Consider the following 24,330-nt stretch of genomic DNA (forward strand, 5'->3'; position numbering starts at 1 on the left):
CCCCACATGAGCCCCCGAGGGACAAGGTCGAACGCCTTTTCCAAATCCACAAAACATGTGTAGACTGGTTGGGCGAACTCCCATGTACCCTCCAGGACTCCGCGGAGGGTATAAAGCTGGTCCACTGTTCCACGGCCAGGACGAAAACCACATTGCTCCTCCTGAATCCGAGGTTCGACAATCCGACGGACCCTCCTCTCCAGGACCCCTGAATAGAGTTTTGACAACCTTGGACAATTTCAAGCAGGATATGCTAGGAAGCTAAGGCTGTTTCCTGTCTGACGACCTACCGCGCTGCACCTGAGCTGCTCCAAACTTTTCCCAAACTTTTTTGTCTTGTTTATTGCTATATTTTATATATTACTTCATTTATTCATTTATTGTGTCGCTACCGATGTAATCTATACATCTACTGTCTCAATTATAGGTTTACTCGGCACAGCTTTTTTCCTTGGAGCTCGACGCTACTGTTCCTGTTGAACTAGCCAATTCAACGTTCTGACGAATTATCTTGGCTGGCATAAACTATTAACGTAAGTTAACTATAATGTCTCACACCCACTCACATTGTCCTACATGTGTCATTTTGTTCGAAAAGTTGACTCTATTAGAGAGTCGCGTTCAGTCGCTTGAGGAAGAACGTATGCTAGTATCTTTAGATGCGACTGGCGCAACATCACAGACAGGGAGTCCTAGCGTGAGTGAGGACTCAAGTTTAGCCCCACCGGTTTCACCTTTGCAGCATGGTGGGAGTGGGACTCCGCAGACGTTAGTGATCGGTGACTCCATCACTCGTAACATTAGATTGGAGGGACCAGCGACAGTTTACTGTGTACCTGGGGCCAGAGCTACCGACATAGAAGCTAATCTTAGGGTGCTGGCTAGCACTAGGGCTAAGGCAAATGCCCAAGCTAAGGCACATGGCGCACGCACTGATGATAGGTATGAGAATATTGTCATTCATGTCGGCACCAATGATGTTAGGCTGAGGCAGTCAGAGGTCACGAAGGTTAATATTGCTCGGGCATGTGACCTTGCTCAAAAGATGAGTCGGCATCGAGTAATAGTCTCTGGCCCACTACCTGCTAGGGGGACTGACGAGATCTACAGCAGGCTCGTCTCTCTCAACCGCTGGTTGGCTCGCTTTTGCTCAGAACAGGGTTTAGGATTTGTAGATAATTGGTCTCGTTTCTGGGCCAAACCTGGCTTGTTGAAAAGTGACGGGCTCCATCCTAGCTGGAGAGGTGCTTTTCTTTTGTCTAGGAATATTGAAGCTATTCTAAAGCAGACCTGACACTCACTAGAACAAGCCGGGCTACAGTCTCTTAGAGAGTCTGATAGGTATGTTGATAGGCATGCTGTGAGCTGTTAGGGCCCCGATAGCTCAGCTTGTAGTGTAGCCAGGGTGGTTGCTGATGTTGTTTTTCCCATTGAGACGGTGTCGGCCCCCCGCCCTTTTTCCAAATTCCGGCCCTCAATTATTAGGAATTATACCAATTTAATATATATTCAGCCTTGCTCACCCGTTGCTCTTCCTACTCAGTTTCCTGATAACAGTGCCACCTTTTCAGAAGTATTATCTACGTCTAAAGCTGCCAAAAACCCATACTGGAATGTTGGGCTCCTAAACATCAGATCTCTATCCACAAAGGCCGTTTTGATTAATGATCTGATGTCTGACTGCAGCCTGGACCTGATTGGTCTCACCGAAACCTGGCTAAAACCTGATGAATATTTCCCCCTGAATGAAGCATCGCCTCCTGATTTTGCGTATTCACACATCCCTCGTGTTTCAAAGAAAGGTGGTGGTGTTGCTATGTTATATAAAGCTAGCTTTAACCTCAGCCTAAAATCTGTAATTACCTTTAAATCATTTGAGATAATTTGTATGAAACCACCAACTACTTTAAAAAGGACTAATTCTACTACTGTTGCCCCCCCTCCTTCGTTTTGTATAGTTACTCTATACCGGCCCCCTGGCCCATACTCCCTCTTCCTTGAGGAATTTGCTGATTTTAGTGCTGATCTTGTGACATACACTGACAATATCTTAATTATGGGTGATTTTAACATTCATGTAGATGACCCAAAAGATCCTCTAAGTAAGGCCTTTACTGCTCTTATGGATTCCACAGGTCTCACTCAGGTGGTTTCTAAACCTACCCATCTTCACTCGCATACATTGGATTTAGTTCTCACGCGGGGAATCAAGATTAGTGATGTCATTGTCCATCCCCACAATCCTATATTATCAGACCACTACCTGGTAACCTTTAAAATGGATCTCTGCCAGAGCCTTGGAGGCACCCAGAATATTTCTATTAGCCGCTGCTTAACCCCAAATACAGCTCTGGAACTGGCTAGTATTCTACCCGCTGCACTAGAAACACTTGATGTCCCGAATAAATCATTAAATGCTAAAACAAGGGATCTGAATTTGGTTCTTCAGCAATCCCTAGATTCTGTTGCTCCACTCAAACCAAGGAAAAGGATAGACAAGAAACTGGCTCCATGGTATTCAGAGGAAACCCGCACTCTCAAGAGGTCCACTAGAAAATTAGAGCATAAGTGGCGTCCCACTAAATTGGAGGTTTTCCGCCTGGCCTGGAAGGACAGCCAAATAGAGTACAAGCGAGTCCTCATCAGGTCCAGATCAGAATATTTCTCTAAGTTGATTAGTAAGAACAAACACAACACTAAGTTCCTATTTGATACTGTTGCAAAACTCACTAAGAAAAGTACACTCTGTGTTAGTTCAGATCTCTCTCCCAATGATTTCTTAGATTTCTTTGACCAAAAAATCTATGCAATAAGGGACAAACTACAGACTAGTCCTGGAGGAGTGGCCATCAACACTGATTTTCCCTCTGTACCCAGCATTCTGCATGTTGAGACTCTCACTCACTTTAACCCTATTTCTATGGAAGCATTCATCAAGCTGATAGATTCCTCGAAACCCACTAGCTGCCTTCTCGATCCCCTCCCTGCCAAACTTTGTAGGGAACTTCTCCATATTATTGGACCGCCCATGCTTAGTATTATTAATGAATCTATTGTAACTGGACAAGTCCCTGACGATTTCAAACAAGCTATTATCAAGCCCCTTCTTAAAAAACCAAACCTGGATCCAGGTTGTCTTAGCAATTACAGGCCCATTTCAAATTTGCCATCTCTCTCCAAAATTTGGGAAAAAGCTGTGGCAAAACAGCTCACTGAGCACCTCTCCTCAAATCAGCTCTATGAACCTCTCCAGTCTGGATTTCGTCTTCACCACAGCACTGAAACTGCATTAGCCAAGGTAGTCAATGATCTATTATTAGCCTCTGACGCGGGCTTTAGCTCTGTCCTTGTTCTTCTAGACCTAAGTGCAGCTTTTGACACTGTAAATCATGAGATTCTCCTGGAACGTATGGAGAACTATGTTGGGATTTCTGGTACTTCACTTCAGTGGTTCAGATCGTATCTATCTGATAGATCACAATATGTCCACTATGATGGTTGCTCATCCAGGAGCTCCATTGTAAAATACGGAGTACCACAGGGTTCAGTTTTAGGCCCTCTGTTATTTTCACTCTATATGTTGCCTTTAGGAAACATAATTAGAAGTTTTGGGGTAGATTTTCACTGCTATGCAGATGATACTCAGCTATACATGTCTATAAAGCCGGGAGAATTTCCACATGCTATGGAAACCTGTGTTTCCGGGTTGAAAACTTGGATGACTGCAAATTTCCTTCTTCTTAATTCGGATAAAACCGAGGTTCAAATTTTTGGCCCGAAAAAACACCAAAATAATTTATCCCATCTAACCTTAGACTTAGACGGCGTCAAAGTATCTCAAAGCCAGCTGGTAAAAAATCTGGGAGTCACAATGGACCCAGACCTTTCGTTTGAGTACCATATTAAGCAAATCACCAGAACAGCATTTTTCCATCTACGTAATATTGCCAAAATACGAAAATTCCTCTCAAAGGATGATGCTGAAAAACTAATACATGCTTTTGTTACGTCCCGATTGGACTACTGCAATGTGTTGTTCTCTGGCCTCCCAATTACCTACCTAAAAAACTTACAGCGGGTGCAAAATGCTGCTGCTAGACTATTGACTAAAACTAGAAAGTTTGATCATATAACATCGACTCTTATCTCTTTACACTGGCTCCCTATCCAAGCCAGAGCTGATTTCAAAGTTCTACTACTAACTTACAAATCTCTGCATGGATTGGCACCACTGTACCTCTCCGGTCTCCTTGCACCCTATTGCCCCGCAAGGACTCGAAGATCTCAAAATGCCGGCTATCTGGTAATACCCAAAGTTAAGAAAAAAACGGCTGGAGGTAGGGCGCTCTCATATAGAGCACCTCTTCTTTGGAACAAATTACCCATCTCAATTAAGGAAGCTGATACTGTCTCGACATTTAAAACTAGATTAAAAACGTTCTTGTTTAGTCAATTCTATGATTGTTAAAGGGAAGCATGTGTGTACTTTCTATGTAAACCTGGGGTGTTTGCTTGCCTATGTGTGTATCACATGTAACTTTTAAATTTTAATTATAGCTTATGTTCACATTGCCCAGCTAGATGTTTCAAATAAAGTAAACCTGTTACTGTATATTGTTAGTATTATTATTATTATTATAGTTCCGTTGCTGTATATTGTTACTGTTATAGTTTTTATTACTAGTTGGAGACAACGGGGGACTGGTTGTTTTCATCCTTATTCGTATAAGTATAACCTACTTTAGAGTTCTTTCCCCTGGAACAGATTTCATGTTCCAACTGAGGGGGGCTGTCGTTGTTTTGGTGTGTGGGGCTGCATCAAATACCCTTTTTGCTCTGTTAAATTGCTGCACTAGTCCACACTTGACCGGTGGGGATCTCATTCTATTATGACTGTAACTGTTAGCTGCTCCTGGCATTCTCTAATCCCTGCTCTCCTCTCTGTCCCCTCCCCACACATTCCCTGTGGTGTGGGGGGTTTGAGCTGTCAGGACCTGCTTGGTCGTCGGTCTGCCTACGCTGAACCAGGTCGTCACCCGGAATCCAGTCTCCATGACGGCCAACAGCGAGTTTCCCGGTCCCATCCAACGTCTATAAAGCCGAACAATGGATTTTGGTGTTTCAAAACCCATTGACACTGTATGACTATGTTTAGCTTGTGTTCTGCTCCTCTCTCTTACCAACCGTCTCTGGAGGAGGGGATCCCTCTCTGAATTGCTCCTCCCAAGGTTTCTTCCATTTTTTCTCCCGGTGGGAGTTTTTCTGGGAGTTTTTCCTTGTCTTCCTTGAGGGTTTAGGTTGGTTGAGGGGCAGTTCTATGGGCGCATGTGAAGCCCTCTGTGACATGCTTGCGTGTAAAAAGGGCTATACAAATAAATTTGATTTGATTTGATAGACTTTCCCAGGGAGGCTGAGGAGTGTGATCCCCCTAAAGTTGGAGCACACCCTCCGGTCCCCCTTTTTAAAGAGGGGAACCACCACCCCGGTCTGCCAGTCCAGAGGCACTGTCCCCGATGTCCACGCGATGTTGCAGCTCAGGGCCTGCAGGAGGCGATATTATGAATCAGGGGAAGGGGGTTCCTGGATTTGATTGGTTAATTTTCTTTATTGGCACTGGCCTGAACCAATTAGGTCGCAAGGTGAACCACGAAACGTATTTTAGAAAATGAATCATGCTCCACAGTCTGGCATCTACACAATCTTTAGCTCATAAAAAAGAACAAGTCGTGCTAAGCTACCAAAAAAAAAGTTTGTCGCTGAAATTCCAGTCGATTGTCGATGCGTCAATATCTTATGCCCAACTAGTTTCTTCAGAGCGTAATAAGATTTTGGTGGCACGGTTCGACATGTGATCGTTCTATAGACAACTTTATGCGCCAAAACTAGGGGGCTGCCATAACTCTACAAATATGCAATTCATTTCCGCCGGAAGTGGTTTTCACAGCGTCTGCCGGTGTGAACACAGCGATTTGTCTATGCTAGCTTGGGATCACGGTTCTACTACTTTGGCATACTTGTCGTTTGACATTTACTACTGGATAAGTTGCCAACTTTGTGGCATGTACTTGTGGATAACGTTGTCGCCATACTTTTAAGTACATTTAGAGTAGATTTATAGTATAAAGCTTTTTGCCGGTCCATCATTTTGGAGCTTTTAACATGGAGCAAAGGAAATGTCAGAAGATGACTTTTAGTCGGTGATTCATTAGAACATTTATTGTCTAGCTCTTCAATCTCTCAGCAAAATGTAGGCTAATTATTTGGCTAAAGGATGCCACACGTATCAGACAGAAGTTGTTCAATAAATTCGTAGCCCGACATTAAAACCATTTATGGTCGGTTGACTGATCGCGTTGTTGTACCCAATCAAAGGAATAAACACACAGGAACATGATGAACATTCAAATTGTCTTGCCAGTTGTCCTTGCAAAACATGAAGCATAATGTTCTTTATTTATTGCCAGGACACGGTACAAGTAGGCTAGCCTAGGTATATGTAAAATTGAAAGCTAACGCTAATTAATTTGGAATTTCTAGGCTATACTTGATGTTACATGTTGATGTTCAGCCTATTCAATTTAACAACTTCAGAAGGACAAGACAGGCAGTACACTGTCATCCTTATTTATGTGGCTTGTCACTGCCTGAAGTGCCTACGTATCTATTCTTCCTATGAACCCGGTTATGACTGCTTTAAACAAGCACCGGTTGGCTATACACCTCATGCAGGGCTTATATAGATGTGTGTATTGGCACTTTGAAAGGTTTGAATTATTATATCCACATATCAATGTATAATTATTAAATCTGCTGCAACAATAGGACAAAGGAACACCAACAAAATGTGAAAATCCTACAAACAATACAGCCTAACAGTAACAGGCTAGAGGCGATTCTAGAGGCGATTCTAGGTTTTAAAACTGGTCGTAGCACTCTATCCAACCACTCATTCAGGTGCTTTCCAACTACCGCACACGTCGTTTCCGAACCACTTTTCTTCATGTTGTAAATGTTATATCCTCTTTGTCACTGAGATATCAGTGCTTTGTATGTGTGTGAAGCACATTTGCAGGCAACTTTTATTGACGTAAGCAAATAAATGGGGTGCTAGTTTACCCATTTCGGATTGGTCTCAAATTTAGCAAAAATCCGGAAAAATTATTCTATGACGAAGCTAGTAGTATGAGCCAGGTTCGAGAATCGAACAAAAATTATTGGGGGAGATAGTTTGGTAAATGTTACTTTGTTACTATTATAATAATGATGAGTGTTGTTTACTATTACTAGCTTATTGTTAATGCCATCGTTGTGGTGTTAACTGACTTAAAGTTCTAACAATATAACGACCATAACAATATTGACGTTATCAGACATGATTTAATCATCTTTGTCTTTGCCTCAGAATAACATGTCAACAATATATAATGACGCCGTAACATGCCACGATGTTATAACTAATTATATTAGGCTATAATTACGTTTGTCATGCCATGAGCATAATAGCGTTCATTACAAAATGGTTAAATCTGCTTTAAAATAACTGAAATTAACTCTACAAACAACCGTCAAGTATGTGCAACCATTTGTAAAACGTGCTACAATAAAGGCAGGCAGCTGTAGATTATCAAATCCTTTCTCCTTGTTCTCATTCAGCTCAGGTAAATCAGCGATTTGCTGATGCTCCCTTTTGTGCTCGTTCATTGTTCGTATCCGCGAGCACGTTTCCAGGCAACTTTTCTTGACGTAAGCAAATAAATGGGCTGATAGTTTACCCATTTTGGATTGGTTTCAATATTAGCAAAAATCAGAAATTCTTCTAGGAAAAAGCTAGTAGTATGAGCCAGGTTCGAGAATCGAACAAAATGTTTTGGGGGAGATAGTTTTAGATATGTTGACTGCAGTTAATAGAATAAAAACGACCGGACGAGTCGGGGTAGAAAATCGGAAATGCAATACCACCTACATCCACCGGGGCTGTTGCCTCAAACCGAGGGCTTGATACTAACAGGGCACGAGCACAAAAGTTCACATTGGCCGATAGCCGATTTACATTGAGCTGAATGAGCCATAGACTTACAGTGCCCTCCAAAAGTATTGGAACAGTGAGGCCAATTCCTTTATTTTTGCTGTAGACTGAAAACATTTGGGCTTGACATCAAACGATGAATGTGAAACCAGAGATCAACGTTTCAGCTTTTATTTCCAGGTATTTACATCAGGATCTGATGCACAAATTAGAAAATATCACCTTTTTGTGAGCAAAAGTATTGGAACATGTGACTGACAGGTGTGTTTTGTTGCCCAGGTGTGTCCTATTACATACATTATTCAATCAATAAATACCACTGAATGTCTACACTCAGGTTCAGATTGGGTAAGATAGGTTTTGTCTAGGCAGACTGTATTCAGAGGTGAAAACAACATGAAAACCAGAGCGCTGTCTTTGGGTGAAAAACAAGCAATTGTGAGTCTTAGAGAAGATGGAAAATCAATCAGAGCCATTGCAGAAACATTGGCCATAGCCAGTACAACCATTTGGAATGTCCTGAAGAAGAAGAAAACTACTGGTGTACTAAGTAACAGACGTTGAACAGGTAGACCAAGGAAAACATCAGCAGTTGATGACAGAAACATTGTGAGAGCTGTAAAGAAAGACCCTAAAACAACTGTTAGTGAGATCAGCAACAACCTCCAGATGGCAGGAGTGAAGGTATCACTATCTACTGTTCGCAGAAGACTTCATGAACAAAAGTACAAGGGCTACACCAGAAGATGCAAACCACTCATTAGCAAGAAGAATAGGAAGGCCAGGCTGGAATTTGCCAAAAAGTACAGAGATGAACCTCAAAAATTCTGGGACAAAGTTTTATGGACTGATGAGACAAAGATTAACTTTTACCAAAGTGATGGAAAGGCTAAAGTTTGGAGAAAGAAAGGAACTGCTCATGATCCCAAACACACAAGCTCATCTGTGAAACACGGTGGAGGTAATGTCATGGCTTGGGCTTGCATGGCTTCTTCTGGGACGGGCTCATTAATCTTCATTGAGGATGTAACACATGATGGCAGCAGCAAAATGAACTCGGAAGTCTACAGAAACATTTTGTCTGCCAATTTAAGGAAAGATGCAACCAAACTGATTGGCAGAGCCTTCATCATGCAGCAAGATAACGACCCAAAACACACTGCCAAAACAACAAAGGAGTTCATCAGGGGCAAGAAATGGAAGGTATTAGACTGGCCAAGTCAATCTCCAGACTTAAACCCTATAGAGCATGCATTTTACCTGCTTAAGAGGAGACTGAAGGGAGGAACCCCACAAAACAAACAACAACTGAAAGAGGCTGCAGTGAAAGCCTGGGAAAGCATCAAAAAGGAAGAATGCAAAAGTTTGGTGACGTCAATGGGTCACAGACTTGCTGCAGTTATTGAAAGCAAAGGATTTGCAACTAAATATTAAGTCTTATTCACTTAAATATGTTTTAAGTATATCTGTTCCAATACTTTTGATCACATGACAAATGGGTGGATTCAAACAAAATGTGATATTTTCTTAGTTGTGCATCAGATCCTGATGTAAATACCTGGAAATAAAAGCTGAAACGTTGATCTCTGGTCTCACGTTCATTATTTGATGTCAAGCCCAAATGTTTTCAGTCTACAGCAAAAATAAAGGAATTCGCCTCACTGTTCCAATACTTTTGGAGGGCACTGTATATTGAATGAGCACAGGGAGAAATGGCTTGAGTTGCCTGCCTTGTTGTAGCAAGTTTAGCAAATCGTTGTCACACATACATGAAATGTTGTTAATATAGTTTATTCCCGTTATTTTAAAACGGATTTGATTTTTCGTAAAAACGTTCATGACATGATGGCAAATATATTATGTTAAGCGCGAGCATAGATTGTTGACATGTCTATCTGGAGCAAATACGAAGATTAATACTTTAACTGTTAACCACAATAGGAAAGGATATATATTTAAATAATGTTAGTCTTGCCTTCAGAAGCTTTTGTTAAACACACCCATTATTCTTTATTCTTTTGATCGTGCCAGACTGCTTTTGTGGGACAATGAAGGTCCTCAGTGACTATACCCCCACATCTGATGGTAACGTCTTGTAGCCTATATGGTTCTATGAATATGCCCCTTTCAAAGGCAAATGTTAAAACAAGTTTATTTTAGACACACTTCTCGAGCTTTTATTTATTACATTATTAACATGTCTTGTTAGATCGCGTTATATCCATTAATAGACGCTTGGTTTTCTAGGTTGAACATATAAAACACAGGTCGCATTTCGACACTGATGTGAAATTGAAGGCAGTGTGAATTTCGTGGCATTTCGTTTGAATATCAAGTTGACAGTAAGCTATGGTAAGTCTGCATTATGGAAGATTTCGGTTACCAAAATAACTAAGCTTTCTTTGCCTGGCAAGAACAACGACGGAGCCGTTCATGTTAACAGTTTATTTAATCCGATACAATGCGTTGGAAATCATAATCATATCACGAAGAAAAAAAGCAACATATGTGATGAGTTCCATCTAGAATAGCCCTATAGCCTATTTCTAAAAAACAAGTAGAAGGAATACTATACAGTGACAGAATACATTTCCGTTAAGTTTTCATCATGTCTCTAATTCTTATCGGACTTTCTGCCCATAGATTCTGCCTTAGCTCACACGCTCGTAACCATATAAATCTATGCTTGCGACTGGTTGTTGCAAAGTATGACGTGTACAGCTAGTTGCAAGCGTGCACGAGGTCTCGGAGCTAGGGAAAAAAAGAGCCACTGTTTAAAGCTAGACCGGAAGACACGGAAGTGGAAATATGGCCGCGCCCAGTCTCGCGCTCTCGCTTGCCTCACTACGCCACTGAGCACTTTTCATAGAAATGAATGGGGACGCCATCTTGGAAGACAATAGTATCTTACTCTAGTTATATTAACTCTATGGCTCAGTGGCGCAGTGAGGCAAGCGAGATCGCGAGACTGGACGCGGCCATCTTTCCACTTCCGTGTCTTCCTGTCTAACTTTAAACAGTGGCTCTTTTTCCCTAGCTCCTAGAGCTCATGTAAATCGGCTATCGGCCAATGTGAACTTTTGTGCTCGTGCCCTGTTAGTATACGCCAGCACATTTGCAGGCAACTTTCATTGACTAAGCAAATAAATGGGTTGCTAGTTTACCCATTTCGGATTGGTTTCAAACTTAGCAAAAATCGGGAAAAATTATTCCATGAAAAAGCTAGTAATATGAGCCAGGTTCGAGAATCAAACAAAAATTATTGGGGGAGAGAGTTTCGTAAATGTTGAATGGAGTTAATAGAATAAAAACGACCGGAAGAGTCGGAAACCTAATCGTACATGCAATACCACCTACATCCACCGGGGCCGTTGCGTCAAGCTGAGGGGCGAGGGGTGGGGGCTTGGTCTATACCAATAGACAAGTTCATGAGCCGTTTCCGCTCTACTTCCTGAACTGCTCCCCTATATGCAATCCACTTCCGTGGATTTATTTTGGGGTTTGTTTTGCTAGCTAGCTCCGTTGTGCCGACAAAGCACTGATATCGCAGTGACAAAGAGGATATAAAATTTACAACATGAAGAAAAGTGGTTCGGGAACGACGTGTGCGGTAGTTGGTTGCAAACACTCGGGAAAGCACCTGAACGAGAGGTTAGATAGAGTGCTACGACCAGTTTTAAAACCTAGAATCGCCTCTACAATCGCCTCTAGCCTGTTACAGTTAGGCTATATTACAGTATTGTTTGTAGGCTATTCACATTTTGTTGGTGTTCCTTTGTCCTGTTGTTGCAGTGGATTTAATAATTATACATTGATATGTGGATATAATAATTCAAACCTTTCAAAGTGCCAATACACACATCTATATAAGCCCGGCATGAGGTGTGTAGCCAACCGATGCTTGTTTAAAGCAGTCATAACCGGGTTCATAAGAAGAATAGATACGTAGGCACTTCAGTGACAAGCCACATAAATAAGGATAACAGTGTACTTATTCTATGAAAAAGCTAGTGGTATGAGCCAGGTTCGAGAATCAAACAAAAATTATTGAGGGAGATAGTTTTGTAAATGTTGAATGGAGTTAATAGAATAAAAACGACCGGAAGAGTCGGAAACCTAACCGTACATGCAATACCACCTACATCCACCGGGGCCGTTGCTTCAAGCCGAGGGGCGAGGGCTTGGTTTACACTGGCAGACGCTGTGCAAACCACTTCCGGCGGAAATAAAGTGCATATTTGTAGCGTTATGGCGGCCCCCTAGTTTTGGCGCGTAAACTTGTCTATAGGGGTTATGCGGAGCACTCAGCGTTCAAACCGTAAAACAGATGTAATCATTTCCGCTTCTCACTTCCGTACACATCTGCAGCGCTAGGTGATCCAAATAACTTATATTGACAGGGAAGTTCAAGGATTTTATAAGTTGTATTACTCTCTACATTAGGCTAAGTGTGACAGGAATAAAGTGATGAGTTCATATAACGTTATAATAGCCTAACGTTAGACCGTTTCCCAGGAGGTAGCACTAACGCTAGCTCTACACATTACAACGTTACAGTAGGCTACATAGCTACACAAATAGTGCTAAGTTATCAATGAATTATATGAATTCAGCAAATTAATTTAAGAAGCTCATTTTAATTTAGTGTCATATCCATATCATTATTCTGGTTTCTATGGCTAGGACCTACCGTTCCTAGAAGGAATTACGTTTACAAGCCTACTACTAGGCCAAAAAAAACGTTAAAGTTAGCAGGTGTATAAGATTACACTACCGACAAACTTCACGACGACTTTGTTGTCATATTGTGTCTCTTTCTGTTTAACTGTTATAACTAGCTTGAGGCTATGTAACTTTGTTACTATTAGTCCAGACAAAGTACCGTTTTACAACAGACTAATTGTAAAATATTCTTTTGCAGCTTAGATCATTTCTATGAGGTGTCCAGAACAACATACTAAACGTCCTCAGAAATCCTACTTGAGGAAATATGGCTCAAGACGCACTTGTTCCGGGAGTACATCGGTACTTAGGAATGGTTTGCCGGACCCAATGCTAGTTTCCTCAAGGATCACAATGACTCTTGCTTAGAGCCTTGTTGCTCTTGTTGGTTAGTGGTAACTGATTTAAACTGTTGTAGGCTACTTGCTGTGACATTTTTATTTTACTGTTACTTGCTTTTCCACAGGTACACTTGCACTTATAGCGATTCATGTTGCTTAATTGTAACTTGTTTAACTACATGCTCTTATGGTTCTTCCCTTTGGCACTTATTTTGGCTGTTCACAATGTGTGCTTCATGTTCTGGCTACCCGCAATGTTTTGGGGCTTGTTGTCATTATCAGTGACCTATGCACTTTGTAAAGCTCTCTCTTGGAAGTCGCTTTGGATAAAAGCGTCTGCTAAATGTAAATATGTTGAATTCTCATCAATCCGAGATGTGTGCCAATAAGTTGTGCCAATAAGGCCAGGCAACATTACACCCCAATGGGGCCATTTCTTTTGAAATTGATTTGAATATGCACATGAGCTCCACACTTATTGAATATGTTCTAATTTAGATGGGCAGAAACACCATTGACAAATACATCGGCCCAATCTTCATCCAATCATTGTACTGGCAATAACCTGATGGTCATTATCAATCTCCTATCCAAAACATGCCACCCCAAGTAATTTGGTCCATACGTTCACTCCCCCTTTCCACTCCATCATTTGGTAAAAGACCTGAAGACTATGGAACTTTGCAGCGGTTGACGTTGGAGGGAGAGTTACATGTACATTTATGCATTTAGCAGACGCTTTTATCCAAATCAACTTCCAAGAGAGAGATTTATAAAAGTGCATAGGTCACTGATCATAACGAGATAGCTCCAAACATTGCAGGTAGCCAAAACATGAAGCATACATTATGAAAAAACAAATAAGTCCCAAAGGGAAGAACCATAAAAGCATGTAGTTAGACAAGTTACAATTAAACAACATGAACCTCAGAAGTGCAAGAGTGTACCTGTAGAAAAAGCAAGCAACAATAATATAATTCACAGTGAGTACAATAACTTTAAGTCAGTTACAACTAACCAACAAGAGCAACAAGTCTCAATAAGAGTCATTGTGATCCTGGAGGAAACTAATATCACGTCCAGCCAATCATTTGTAAGTACCGGAACAAGTGTGTCTTTAGCCTTTTCTTGAACGTGGGGAGACAGTCAGTGTCCCTGACGGGGGTGGGGAATTGATTCCACCATTGGGGGGCCAGACAGGAGAAGAACTTGTGTTGGGACCGGGCGCTCTTGAGCGGTGGGACCACCAGACGGTTGTCAGAGGAAGACCGCTCGGAAAATAAACTGAGTCTCCACTATATTACGCTGCACCTCAAAATGTTTCTGACCTTAGATCACAATACTTTCTTTTACCAATTTACTATTTTTATTGCTGCATACATAACCTAACTCTTACATACACAGTACATTTTCCTCAACCCTTACTGCAGTTCTGGGCTTGTGCCATTGTTGTTCAATTTCTGTGCAGGCATGAAAGAGAGGGACAACCTGGATATTGAGCTCTGAGTGTTTACACACTGCTGTGCCAGCTTTGCACGAACACTGACTGGAGATCATGACGACAGGTTCTGAATCACGTAGCACTATCTGAATTTTGCTACTATTCAGATACCGCTGAATTAAGAATTGGTCTAGTAAACCCATCCCTAAACATTAGCCTACTCTCAAGCTTTTTTTTTACTATCCTGCATGGACCTGTGACAAGCTGCTCTGACACTGACATTACCAGTCAACACGTCTTTGTTTGAAACTGGTGGACAAGATACAACATTCATCCATTCAGTACTTTTATTATTATTCTAACAATGTTTTAGAAATCTTAAACACCACAGTATGGACTCAGTAATCCTCACTAACTTTTACAGATGCACTATAGAGAGCATTCTGACCGGTTGTATTACAGCGTGGTATGGGAGCTGCACAGACCGGGACCGCAAGGCCCTACGAAGTGTGGTCCGTTCTGCTGAGTTTATCATCGGCAGGAAGCTCCCAGCCCTACAGGACACCTACCACACACGTTGCCTAAGGAAAGCCGGCAGGATTCTAAGAGACTGTTCCCACCCATCCTTCAGTCTCTTTACCCCGTTGCCTTCTGTCAGGCGTTACCACAGCATCCGGTCGCGCACACGCAGACTGGACAATAGTTTCTACCCAAGGGCCATCAGGCTTCTGAATGGACACTGATATGGACATTGATTTACTGCACACTAGTCACTTATACACTGTCACTTTCAGCTACTGGTTGCACTATCAGTAACATTGCACTACTGTACCTCACTGTACCTCGTATGGTCATTGACATAGTCACTGATCTGCAAATTTGCACTATTGCACTGTACTCCACTTAGGTTAGAATAGGTTATAGGGTTGGAACAGTTTTTTTGTGCATTTAGGGTTAGTATAGTGTACTATTTATTGTTATCTGTAATTTAGGAAGGTTTAGTATTAGGGTTAGTATAGTCGATTATTTATTGCTATCTGTATATTTAGGAAGTTTCACTTATTTAAGCTCAGCATAGATTTAAATTATGTTCCGTGTACTTATATGTTATGTTATGCCAGGTGCTTGTGTTGTCTTGTCTTAAGAATTTCAGTGCCCAGTCTAACCTTGTGTTGTTCTGTGTACCTGACAAATAAAAAGACTTGAACTTGAACACCTGTCAGAACAGCAGTCTACATTTGACCTACAGTCGACACGTTAGACCTATAGTCAGGTGGATTATCTAACTGACCAGCATAAACACACAGGACATCGTAGTATTTATACTGTTGGTATTATAACCCCATTGCAAAAATGCAGTCTTCGTTTGACTGTTTTAATCATCTGCGAGCAAAAAAAAAAGGCTAAACTACTGATAGCATACGAGTCTAAACTAACCAGCTTACTGTCATGTTAGCTAACACAATCGCTATATCCGGTGCCATTAGCAAAAGCTACATAATGCCTTCATAATTATGAATAAATGAGGAGGCGTAAAACGTAAATACTTTGTCTAACGGGGTACTTGGGGCTCTGGAAGTCCGTTCGGCAATCCTGTGAACACGGGAAATTGTAATTAAGGGTAGCTCCTTTAAACACTGGCTATAGTAGGTGGCCTTTACTAGGGCTGTCCCCGACTAAGATTTTCTTTGGACATTGCAGATTCAGCTGCTAATAGCCTACTAATAATAAGACTCGTATCACCAGTCCTGTTGTAACCGAATGCCGATGGCATTTAGTATCTCTTACAATGTACTACAAATTAAAAATAGTTTGTTTAACATGCGAGTCATCAGAGCGCGCTTATCACTGCCTGAAAACTTGCAGTATGCAAACTTACGTAGAAGCTGAGTGGGGAACGTTGCAACAGAGAAAGATTTTGTCTTGGCCGGAGAAGATAATGTCATTTGATTTGGATGTGATTCTTATAATAGGCATGTTCATTTTTCAACCCAGCGCGTTAGCATGAGTGAAGTAGGGCTAGACCAACTTACGTTTTTCAGGTGGTAGGCTACATCATTTTCGACGTCGAACTATGAAAAATAAACCGTTGTTGGCAGAGTTTGCATTCAACGTTTTTCGAGTCACCCGGTACTTTGTAAATTTACTTTAATGAAATGCTGCCATACCACAGATTTCTTTTCCATTTTGACTAATAACACCGACAGAGTAGGCTATGGCAGAGTTTGTAGTTCTGCAGCCACTTGTGCTCGTGCCGTGTTCAAAATACCAAAACAAAGCGCAGATCAACGAAAGGGAAAACAGTAACACCTCTTCTTTTAAATTATATATTTTTAGAGTTGGTTTATTTGTCTCAAATAATATAATCTACAATTTCTGTTGAATATTTCATTAATTCAGCAATGATACAAGCGGGAATCAGATCTCACACTGCCATATGGCAGCTCGATTAAAACATTCGAAGTCGACCAAGAGCATATCGACCAGAAAATCGACTAGTCGACCAAGTGGGGACAGCCCTAGCCTTTACTACGCTGTGTTTACCTTAATAGCGGCCGGCCGGAAGTAGTTACATCTATTTTGTAGAACCCGGAAGAATGTTGCGCATAACCCCTATTGTTCGCGCACATCACAGTTGCGTCTTGATCAGACAAGAAAACACTCGATTTTTCTATCAACTATTGATCAAAACAGAATGAGGGTTTGGCTGTACTTAATACTATTATACATTTTCTGGGACATGCACTGCACGAGTTATTAATTGCGATGACGGCCCCAATAGAAGTTATAGCGAGCACAAGTTTATGTACATTTTCTAATCAATGTATTTATTCCCAAGTGTTTTGCAAATTCCTTTTATTTTCTTTGTGCCTACACTATATATTATCCTTCCAGGCTAAGAATACCAAAGGAGGCTGCGTTGAAAATTGTTAATCAAACTTTTGTCAGCATTTTGAGTGGAAATTTCATTTGCATTTGTACAGGTGTATTCGTGCACGTCGGGCTGGCCCTCGCAGCGGAACGACAGTTCACTGGCCGCTCTGTCCATTCGCGCACCTCACAGTTGCGTATTGATCAGACAAGAAGACACGCTTATCAACTCGATTACTATTGATCAAAACAGAATGAGGGTTCGGCTGTAGCCTACTTGAAACATACTATTGAGAACATATTCGCTGACATGCATCGCTGACTTTTTTTCTGCCTTAGGCGCTCGGGAAAACGGCTTAGGCGCACGCCCACATTTTCTCTATGCAGGAAAAACCCTGACTATGGGGAAAACACTAGTTTCATACAATTAAGCCAAGCTTAATGGAAGGGCAGGGCCTATTTTCTCATCATTAATGTCCAGCCAGAAAGAGAAGAGAGAAACAGAAGAGAATGTTAAGGGAGAGGGAAAACGTGGTTCTATAGCATTAAAATTGATCCTTCCTTTCTGAAGCAGCCTTGGAGATGTGTCTCGTGCGACACGATCCCTCTGCTGAAACTGAATCGTCCTCATTAAGAAGAAGTGCCGTCTTTCATTCAAAGAAAAAGGGCACAGCCAACAGGTTCTTCCCCTTCGATGCCCTGTATCAGATTGTCATTCTTCTTCATATTCAAGGGAGACTAAAAGGCTGGCTGACACAGTGAGTGTTTTAGCAGGGAGTGCGCGTTAACCCTTGCAAGGCCTGGATAGTATCAGGGCAGTTTTTCCTGGTAGTGCTGACTCTTGACTGTCAGGAGACTGAGCTGCTTTTGCAGCCCCCTATTTTGGGAGGGAATCACATAGCTAAGCACTCCATAGTGCTGGCTCAAACACTCCAGTCAAAATGACTGTGGATACGGGAGTCATTTAAAATGGATTTTGAGTTCAAGCCAGGGAATTCCAATGTGCAAGCATGTGGGACTTGCCAGGGTGCCTGGAAGAGTGCGGGTGGATGTGTGTATGAATGCAATATATCATAATATATCATGCGTGTACAGACACACAGAAACTCAAGTCCCTGTTTCCCAAACTCAGGGCCAGTGGGACTGGATTATTGATTGGTCGTCAGCAGTGGACAGGAACAGCTTTGTATGAAGAACAGATTTAGCAAAGCTGGATGGATGGATAGAGAAGGAAGGGAAGAAAAAGAAGACTAAAAGGAGTATCATATTTTCTAGGCGTGTCGCTGTGGCGCCCTCTGAATGAGAGGATGAGCAGAGCCTGCTGTCTGTGTGACAGCAGCTCCATGTTGTCCTCACAGCAAGCTAGCTCGTCTGCCTCAGGGGAGGCTGTGTACAGGACTTGCAGGAGGCCAGTTAAGCAGTGCTGTGTCCCAGGCAGGGGGCTGTGTGTGTGTATGTGGGGACACATGTCTGACCCTAAAATAACCTGGGTGGGGATCAGAGGAGGACGGAAGACAGGGTGAATGGTCATCAGGACTTCAGAGAGATCGAACGTGTGTGGAAGGCAGGAGACAACTCTAGATTTATGTTGGGGGCAGCAGTTTCCCACTGAAAGGGTATGAATGTGTATGCGTATGTGTGTGTGTGTGTGTACCTGACAGGCTGGGGGCCCCGGCCTCTGCCCCCAGGTTGCCGTTCTCCAGCTGGGGCCCCAGAGTCTTCAGGATGACCTGCGTGGCCCCCAGCCGTGGCAGGGTCACGTGGGACAGGTGGGGGAGGGAGTTCTTCTTGGCAAACAACTGGCTGGTTTCCCGCCGCTTGCGGAGGAAGCCGCCCTCCGGGAACAGCACTATCCACTTCCTGTCCCGGCTGTGATAGTACCTGTCTAGGTGGTCCTTCAGGTAGATCAGCTGTTTGTCCCGGTGGGCTTTACCCTGCGAACACACAGATGCGTCAGGCAGGGGGAGTGCAATCAAAACAACAGCAGCAGAGCGAAGGGGCTTCGTATTAGAAGTGAAAAGCCCTGCAATGACTGGGGGTGGGGGGGATTGATTTTCAGTTAGGCCAGCTTAAAAGGCACTTTAAATGCACCAACACAGGCCGGTTGGCGGATGAGTGGCCCCGGTGTTAGTGTGTATGTGTGGTAGAGAGAGGAGGTGTGTGTGTGGTAGATAGAGGAGGTGTGCGTGGTACAGAGAGGTGGGGTGCATGTGTGGTAGAGTGAGGATACCTGTGTGTGTGGTAGAGTGAGGAGGTGTGTATGTGTGGTAGAGAGAGGAGGCATGTGTATGTGTGGTAGAGAGGAGGTGACCTAGAGAATGTGTGCCGTGTGTTCAGTGGTGAGTCCCTCTAGCAACACGGGTGGGCACGGGTCTAAGTCAGTGCAGGACTTCAGGCGTGTCAGATGAGCACATTTGACGTGGCTAGGGCTGAGGTTGCATGAGATATTCCAGGAATGCGAGTACGGAGAGGGAGACTGGAGACTCGAGCTCCGCCCACGCTAGTGATCTTAGGTCAGCTGGAGGGCTACAATACAGCAGCACTGTACTGTTCACTGATACAGCATCACACACACAGCCTGGCTTTCACAAGGGATGGGGAAATGTGTGTGTGACACACTGCCCACTGTTGCTAGCAGTACCCATCATATAATAAACAAACACCCTATTGCTGGTGGGGCTCTGAGGTAGCTGGACTACACCCACTCGTTACCATTGTATGGCTCACATGGGGAATCGAACCGAGCTGCTGGTCGAATTCAAACGTGATGCTGACTGGTCAACTGTATTCACAAGGATGGGGGGTGTGGGGGTTCAAAGTCACTTCACGTATGAAGACCAGTGCTCACAGACCTAACCCCCTCCCAGAATTCACACTTTGAAAAACACTTGTTGGCTGTCAGGCTTCTAGTTCCCCTGCCCCAGAAGGAGGTAGCACCCAAGAGATGGGCGGGCAAGGTCTCACCTGTCTGATGAAGAAGTCTCCGTGGATTAGGGACACCAGGCCGAAGTTGGTGTATTTGAACACGTGGTCCATCAACCACATCATCTTGCGTACGACCTGCAGGGAGGCAGGAAGACAGGAGTGAGGCTCTGTATGCGGGCGACAGACAGGCCACACCAGCCTGTTCTGACATGGTGATAACATCTGTGAGCAAAACACGCTGAATGAATGAGATGACTACGCTTGTTCACATCCACGCTGCAACACATCCTCCAATACAAGTCTCTGTCAAACTGTTGCGAGCACGCCGAGCAGTAGAGTAACTGTTTACAGAAATGAAAAACAGACACCAGACCAAAGTGGTTCTCAAGACTTTGTGGATATCCCCTGTCACATGACCCCAGCCTTTCAGAGTCCCCTACCTGGCATGGCTGTCACTGAAAGAGTTGCACCTCCCCTGTACTTGAGGGAAAGTAATGTATAGAGATAAAGATAGTAATTGTATTAAAGTGAACCTATTGATTGGCCCTTTAAAAGCTAGCCAGGCTGTTTGGGTACATTTCTGTTCACACAGTTGGGCCAGAGCCATTGACTAGGTCTCAGAGGGCAGCAGAACGTGACAGCACCAGTCAATCCCATTAAACGGAGTAAGGTGGAGAAGCAGATATCTCCAGGCCACAAACAGGACTCAGGAGGAGAGGAGAGTCCAGATCGGTGTGGATGAAGATCTGGGAGTGACTGAGTGTGAAAGAGTGAGTGTGCTGTGAGTCAAACACACTTTACTAGAATGAATACTTGAAGATTGTATAAGTAATCCATCAAACTAACGGAGCTGACTTCAAATCCCCATTTGACTGCTGGTCAACTGTAGAGGAAATTTTAGTCATATGTACAATAAATGTGCTTTAAGAGAAGTTTTAAGATAAATTTAAGAAGCTTTATACAATTACTGTTGATTTAACTCAATTTGGTAGTGATGCCATTTGGAGACATGAAGTCTGGGTGACCTGAAAGAGTTTTTACACCTGGGGGGAAGAGTCAGTTGGTCTAAGGACAATGAGGGTTCAGCTGTATTGTTCTTGTGACCTGGGGGAAGGTAGATAAATGGATCAAGCTGCTCTGACCCTTGATCTATTGGTTTGGGGAGATATGCCCCATCAAAGAACAGTGAAACAATTGCTAGGGAGATGTATTGTTTCAAACTGTCACCAAGTTGAGTTGACTAATCACAGAGTTTGCTTCATTGATTGATTGACCTTATAGAATGCCATTTGATCTGAAGTGTATATGAGGTTGTGATCTTTGGATGTTCGGGATCACTCTTGCGAACGATTTGTGGCTAGCACACCCTTTGTTGAGACTGATCACAAAGTACTTTGTTTAAATCATATGTAATTGTATAATCTAAATAAATTGAATTTGAAACCATATCCCTTGACTATTCAGATCTACACAGTGCCATTAGAATTCTTCCTTAGCACAACCAAAAACATCATACTGAGAGAATCATTAGCCTAATGTGGACAACACAGGCATGTAAGTCTTGTAAAAGCAGGAATAAAAAGTCAGACACTGCCATTTATCACAGGTGTGCAGGAAATGCAAAGACATTATCTTTCACAAACACCATCCTGATACTTTAGATGGATGGTTGTATTTTATAGCTAAGATGACATGATTAAGTAGAAAATTCTTAGGACCCTCACAAGATGGTGTGTGTGTGTGTGGGGACTCAGTCAACTGCTCCAGCTCCTGCGCACACACACAACTTTAAGAGAGCTACAAGAACATGCCTACTCACTGTCCACTAACACCCTACAGGAGTTGCCCTTGAGGAGCTCAAACAGCAACTTGTCTCAGCAACGATCCATTCAGACAGGGTAGATATCCACTTAGGCTACATTCACACTACAGCTGAAGGTGGCCCAAATTCCTCATGTGACACAGGTCTGTTACTTGGATGACAGTGTGAACAGCCCAAAGCGCATTAAAACTGACATTTTCAAATCAGATTTGGGCCACTGTCATATGTGGTTTTAAATCTGGTCTGATATTTGGCGATGAGACCTCAGTCTGAACAGTCAAATTGAAATTTGTGCGACTTTTATGTCAGTTCAGGACCGCAATAAGTTCACATTGGAATCTGATATTGGCCACATTTAAAATGACAATATGAACAGACCGCCAAAAAATCTGATCTGATTCATTGGAATTTAGCATTAATGCTTGCAGTGTGGACGTGGCCTTAGTGAAGTGACCATTAACATACAGCCCAGAGATTCCCTGGCTCAAGGCTTCTTACCGTGCCCTTGTCCTGCAGGCACATCATGAGGGTGCAAACATCTCCTGTGGCCTGGTGGTTCACTATCACCATGGCTTCCTCTTCAGAGATGGGCCTCACATCGTCACCCCACTCCATGACTAGAAGACAGAGGAAAACAGTGAGATGGGGGATGAAACAAACAAGGACATGTGGGAAGAGAGATGGAGAAAGAGAGCGGGGGAGAGAAAGAGAAAGATTGTATTTGAGATGTTTAGCCTCAGCTAATTTAGAAACTTCACGTTAACGATATGTGTCTCATGTTTTGTGCAGACTGATCCAGGATGGGGAATTTACAAGGTCTGGCAAAGTCAGGATGTTGAAATGGGCTGTACCATTTGTCAAAACAGTAGGGGAGTGGGGGGGAGAATTTGAAACAGAATTTGCATTATGCAAAAAATAACCTGGCTTTGTCAAGTAGGCCTTAACCTCCAGTGAGCAATCCTAGGCTGGATAATCCGGACCACAAATTGTCATGCTCCCCTGCAAAAGACCAACAAATCAACTCACTAGGCCCCTATGTCTTGCAGTGATGCAATGAGTGAAATCGTTCATGAAAAAAAGATTTTGAATCTAGCTAGTTTTCTTGTATTATAACTGCTTAACAGACCAGCGACTATAAAACACAATCTCTTCGGAGGGGTTTTAACACATGCAACAAAGGATGATGGGTAGGTGGGGGCTTATTTTGCAATTCAAGTGTCTTTAAACAACTCTACATTTTAACAACAGGGGAGAGACCCACATCAAAAATAGGGAGTGAGGGTGGGCCTGGAAGCCACATGGTAGAGGGCACCGTTGAGCTGGTCTCTCTGGGATCCCCCCCTCATGGTTCCTCTCTGATTACTGAATTTCACTACAATGCTGCTGCTAGCCATCAGAACCAAGGTGGAGAATGCAGAATGAGTTAGCATTTACTGTTCTGTGGAAGTCCAGGTGGAGATTCATTTTCAAGAGACTACTGGCAGAGTAAGTCTCAGGAAGGGGGCTACTACTGGGGGTGTAAAGGAAAGGGCCAACACTCAGGGATACCACAGCACAGGACTGCAGAAATACAGGCCTGGTCTGTTTCTCCCAATCCACCCCACTGTAGGGTGACAAAGAAAATGATACTTGGCTTACAGTCAGATATCATGATAGGATGTTGCTAGGAAATATATTTGATCTACACCTCCCAGCTGCACAAAGACAAGCATCTATTGATTGTTCCATTCTGCCATCATAATAATGATGAAAACCAATTGAAGGCATTCTCTGACCTTAATTTAGCTGTTACCGATTATGCCCCACATGCTCAAGTTACTCAATTAAATACAAATGCTTAACTGAAATAAATTGTGCAGCCAGACAGTTCTGTATGTAGCAGAATCTCAATGGCCACTATGACAGTCACAATATACCTTTCTCATTTTATACTGAGCCGAATGAATAACTGGAGTTGGATCAGTTAAAAAAGGTAAGAGATGAGCTGGTGGATGGCAAGAAAGAGAAAACCAGTGATCAACTGGGTTTCCAAGATGTGTTTGAGAGAGGAGTATTCAGTATCATAAATAGAGTAAATGTTACTTCAGTGAAGCTGTGGTAAGCCATAATATTTAACAATATGGTGCAAAACAGATAAAGTTAGATCAAACCAAGAGAAAAACCATAGGAAGCCCATGTGTTT

General features: G+C 42.8%; 1 protein-coding gene across 4 annotated transcripts in view; it reads right to left on the reverse strand.

The window, feature by feature from the left end:
* lpgat1 (lysophosphatidylglycerol acyltransferase 1) overlaps positions 1-24,330 on the reverse strand; it is a 54,454-nt gene that overhangs the window by 25,047 nt on the left and 5,077 nt on the right. For all 4 annotated transcript variants that reach the window (XM_047015375.1, XM_047015372.1, XM_047015373.1 and 1 more), the window contains 3 exons: positions 22,647-22,765; positions 20,366-20,461; positions 19,056-19,335 (listed from right to left, as the gene is read on the reverse strand). In XM_047015375.1, coding sequence (XP_046871331.1) covers positions 19,056-19,335; positions 20,366-20,461; positions 22,647-22,765 — 495 coding nt within the window. The remainder of the gene's footprint in view (positions 1-19,055; positions 19,336-20,365; positions 20,462-22,646; positions 22,766-24,330) is intronic.

The sequence above is a fragment of the Hypomesus transpacificus genome, unplaced genomic scaffold, assembly GCF_021917145.1.
Source record: "Hypomesus transpacificus isolate Combined female unplaced genomic scaffold, fHypTra1 scaffold_30, whole genome shotgun sequence".
Taxonomy (NCBI): Eukaryota; Metazoa; Chordata; class Actinopteri; order Osmeriformes; family Osmeridae; genus Hypomesus; species Hypomesus transpacificus.